The sequence below is a fragment of the Vombatus ursinus genome, unplaced genomic scaffold (genome assembly GCF_900497805.2).
Source record: "Vombatus ursinus unplaced genomic scaffold, bare-nosed wombat genome assembly UNPS02014546.1, whole genome shotgun sequence".
In the NCBI taxonomy this organism is placed as follows: Eukaryota; Metazoa; Chordata; class Mammalia; order Diprotodontia; family Vombatidae; genus Vombatus; species Vombatus ursinus.
This window is the reverse complement of record NW_020954324.1, coordinates 1-4,036: the sequence shown is the minus strand read 5'-3', so window position 1 is coordinate 4,036 and position 4,036 is coordinate 1. Positions and strand designations below refer to the sequence as shown.

Below are 4,036 nucleotides of genomic sequence, written 5' to 3'. Positions count from 1 at the left end.
GTAAAGGTCTGGGGAGAGTATTAGGGCCACTTCATCAGAAATTGGACTAAAGGAGACAATGGGCAGACTGTGAAGGACTTTTGAAATATATGGTAAAGGGAGTTCAATCTCCAAAGTGTTAAAAGGTCAAATTAATTTTGGGAGTAAAGGTCCAGTAGTCCCAGATAGTCCCAGAACAGTAAAAGTTTTCATATGTCATTGGGCATTTTCATTTCTGCTAATCTGAATACTTACTCATTAGATTGAAAGCAATTTAAGGGCAGTAACTGTATTTTCTTTCCTTGTGATTTGTCACATGCTGAGAACTTTGTGCTAATTAACTTACTCAGTTTTAATCCCTGTGGAGCTAAGAAACCAGAAGATATTTTAGACAAAAGCTGTATATCAGTATTTAAACTACTCAGGAAGGTACCAAAATGAGAAGTTTGACATGTCATATCATTAAGTAAGAGTCTGATTTAATTAGAACTGAATGAGAAAGGCATATTAAAGTTAGGCAGCCTCATTTAAAAGTCAGTATTTTGTTGAAGGAACATCAGACTTGGTATCTTGTTACAGGACCTCAATTTTGTCATCTATAAAATAAAGATAATCACACTCACAGGACTTACAGAATTGTTGCTGAGTACTTACTTTGTAAACCTTTAAATTGTTATTATCCCATGATCTTTAACACTGAGAATGTTTAACAGGAACTTTCTAGATGATTTTGACTAGAAATCGTATGAAGGGAAGCACTCAAGAGTCAATAGATGCCAAATCCTCAAGGGCTCAAAATTTAAAAGTATAAATAAGATTTTTTAAAATTATGAAACTCAAAGAAAACTCACTTATTTGCTGCCACAGCAGCCACAGCTGCCAGTAGAGCAGGTTTGGTCATTTTGCCTCCAAAACCTCCACCAGCCCGTCTCATGTGGCACATGATTCTGTTTTTGGGAATACCCAAAGTGGAGGCCACTTTTTCCTATGAGTCAGAACATAATCTGTTATATGCAGCATAATAATTGATTCAGAGCACACATTTCAGATAAGCTGCTTGCTTACTTACTAAAATAGAATTATTTTTCTTCATTCAGATCTAATGATCAGCATAAAAACACAATCAAAGCCCTCCAGTTATAGTTCTCTGAGTACTGGAAAAAAATGTTGATTTGTATAAGTACAAACTGAGGAAAATTAATAAATTAAAATATTTCTTTCATCTTTGCAATACAAATATTCTCTATTAGCATTATTATAATTATCATTCCACTAAAATCCTAATCTGGTACTTTTTGTTTTTTTTTTTTGGTGAGGCAATCAAGGTTAAGTGACTTGCCCAGAATCACATAGCTAATATGTCTCAAGTATCTGAGGCCGGATTTGAACTCAGGTCCTCCTGACTCCAAGGCCAGAGCTCTATCCACTGCACCACCTAGCTGCCTCTCTGGTACTTAACGGCTGAGAGGTGACCCTGGCTCTGCCAGAAGAGCTTTGATTCTGGAAAGCCCTATACCAAGTGGGACTCACTTCAAGCTTGAGACAAGCAATAGTCACCCAGCCAAGCTAAAGGCCATTATTAGGCTCATCTCTAGAAAATTAGTCACCAGGCACTGTTTGGGCTGGTTTTGGCCACAGAAATCCCTGAAAGCCATTTCCTAAGGAAGAAAGAGATCATGACCTGCATCCTTGAAACATTTAACATTACTTTTCATACTTTCTTTTCAGCAATAACAATAGAATATGCAAGCATGGAATAAAGGGGTCATTATAAGCTCTACCCAGCTCAGGCAATTCAAAACCTGCACAAGAGTAGTCTTCTATCCTCCTTCAAATCAAAAAGCCTTTTTCTGCAGATGGAAGATGATTTTTAACATCCTTCACAGCTCCTAACCATGGGATTGCAGTAAAAGAGCTATGTCTCTTTAAAGAAGGTACTAAAGTACAAGTTAGTAGACTGCATGTGCCCTCGAGGCCACAAGTAGCCTACCCCTGTCCTAAACGCTCTGTAGTCTGTCTTCTAACCTCATAATTCAACTGAAACTGCTGTCTCCAAAGTTACCAATGATCTCTTAATTGCCAAATCTAAAAAATTTTTCTCAGTCTTCATCCTTCTTGACCTCTCTGTAACCTTTGACACTGTTATCACCCTCTTCTCCTGGATACTCTCTTTCCTCTATGTTTTCTTAGCACTGCTCTCTCCTGGTTTTCTTCCTACCTGTCTGGCCACTTCTTCGGAGTCTCCTTTGCTGGAGTCAAGCCCTCTAACTGTGGATGGCCTCCATGACTCTCTCCTGTACCTTTCCTCCCTCTACTATTTCACTTGGTGAATTCCTCATCTCTCTTGGTTTCAACTATGATTTCTATGAAGATGTTTCTCTATTTATCCAGCCCTAACCTCTGTCCTGATCTCTAGTCTCACATCAGCAACTGCTTATTGAGCATTTAAAACTGGATGTCCCATAGGCATCTCAAAACAGAACTCATCTTTCCTCTCAAACCTGACTCTCTTCCCAATTTTCCTATTATTGTCAAGTATACCACCATGTTAGCAATCACCCAGGCTCAGGGCTAGCCTTTGTTCCTCACTAGCACTTACCCTTAAAGAATCTAATCTCTTCCTAAGTCAGGCCTTTTCTCCCTTCACAGCATCTCTCTCATATGTACCCTTCTCTCTACTCACATAGGCACTACCTTGGTGCAATCCCTCATCACCTAATTCTCCTTGCCTCAAGTCTCTCCCCATTCCAATTCATCCTCCACTCAGCTGCCAAAGTTAACTTTCTAAAATGTAAGTTTGACCATGTCATCCCACTCTCTTTTCAATACACTCTGATGGGTACCTTTTACTTCCAAGATCAAATACAAAATCCTATGGTTGACTTTTAAAGCCCTTCACAACTTTGTCTCTTCCTATCTTTCCAGTCTTCTTAAACTTTACTCTCTTCCATATACTCTACGATCCAATGGCACTGGCTTCCTTGCTATTCTTATGCAACACTCTATCTCCCAACTCTGTTTCTTTTTATTGGTTGTTCCCCCATGTCTGGGATGCTCTACTGCCTCACCTTCACCTCCCGGCCTTCTTCCAGACAGCTCAAACTCTCACCTTACGCAAGAGTCTTTTTCCTTCCTGGCCTCCCCTCCCAAGCTAGTGCCTTTTTCTGAGACTGCTACTTATTTACATTCCTTCTACTTCTGACATTATGTGGATTCATTTCTATTCATTTCTTGAGCACATACTCTGAGATTCTACAATTCTATGTGGAATAAAAGAAGGACAGAAAGGTCAAGCCTAGTTTTTGTGAACTACACAGAAAGTTGAGATTTGGAGATTCCCACTATCCTTTAGGCTTACTACTCTATCTCTGGGCAAAAGCAACTGCTGTTTCATATCCACAAACTGAGGAAATGACATTCACATCATTACAAATTCAAATTCACAAGAGATAATAATTCTGAAGGACCCCACCTGCTCTAATGCAGCATCTTGGCTTGATACATATATCTCCATCTCTTTATCTTCTGTCTTTGGAATCACAAGCACGCTCTGGGTTTCCATATAAAAATGTTCCTGTCCTCCCATATACATGCAAGTGTTTGCATGTTGCTGCCCCATTAAAATAAAACTGAGTAAAGGGACCATGTTTTCACCTTTCATGGTACCCTCATTATTCCAGGCTCAGCATCTGTCACATTTTAAGGACTTAATAAATGCCGATAGATTGTCTGACTTGTCTATGTGACTCTTGGCAAGTCGTTTAAACTCTCAACACCTCAGGCAACTATCTAAGATTACAAGTTAAAGAGCAGCTCTTGATCTGAACAAGGTAGAGCTCCCCATTGAGAGTTCCCCTGAAATCACAGGTCCAATCCAAAATTTAAAAATAAAATAAAATAAACTGACATAGGTATTAGACCAATAAATTGAAAGAATAGTTCTAGAAGACAGCCATGAAAGTAATAAGTGGCTGATATGCACAAAACCTAAAAGAAATGAAAGGTAGATGATGGAAACCAGAGAGTGATCTAACAGAAACTTGGTAGCAAATTTCAT

The 4,036-nt window shown here is 39.0% G+C and overlaps 1 protein-coding gene across 1 annotated transcript; it reads right to left on the bottom strand.

Moving 5' to 3' along the window:
- Positions 1-268: 268 nt before the first annotated feature.
- LOC114042532 (aldehyde oxidase 3-like) lies at positions 269-3,556 on the bottom strand. Its single transcript, XM_027861223.1, has 3 exons — positions 3,452-3,556; positions 831-964; positions 269-346 (listed from the first exon to the last, which is right to left on the bottom strand). Exons 1-3 carry the CDS (start codon positions 3,539-3,541, stop codon positions 322-324), a joined length of 249 nt encoding a protein of 82 aa, XP_027717024.1. The 5' UTR covers positions 3,542-3,556; the 3' UTR covers positions 269-321.
- Positions 3,557-4,036: the final 480 nt, after the last annotated feature.

Coding starts and splice junctions, on each gene's coding strand:
- LOC114042532 (XM_027861223.1), bottom strand. CDS start 3,541: ATGGAAACCCAGAGCGTGCTTGTGATTCCAAAGACAGAAGATAAAGAG. Junction 965..3,451: donor AAGATGCTGCATTAGAGCAG/GTGGGGTCCTTC, acceptor TCTGACTCATAG/GAAAAAGTGGCCTCCACTTT. Junction 347..830: donor GCTGCTGTGGCAGCAAATAA/GTGAGTTTTCTT, acceptor CTGGTTTCTTAG/CTCCACAGGGATTAAAACTG.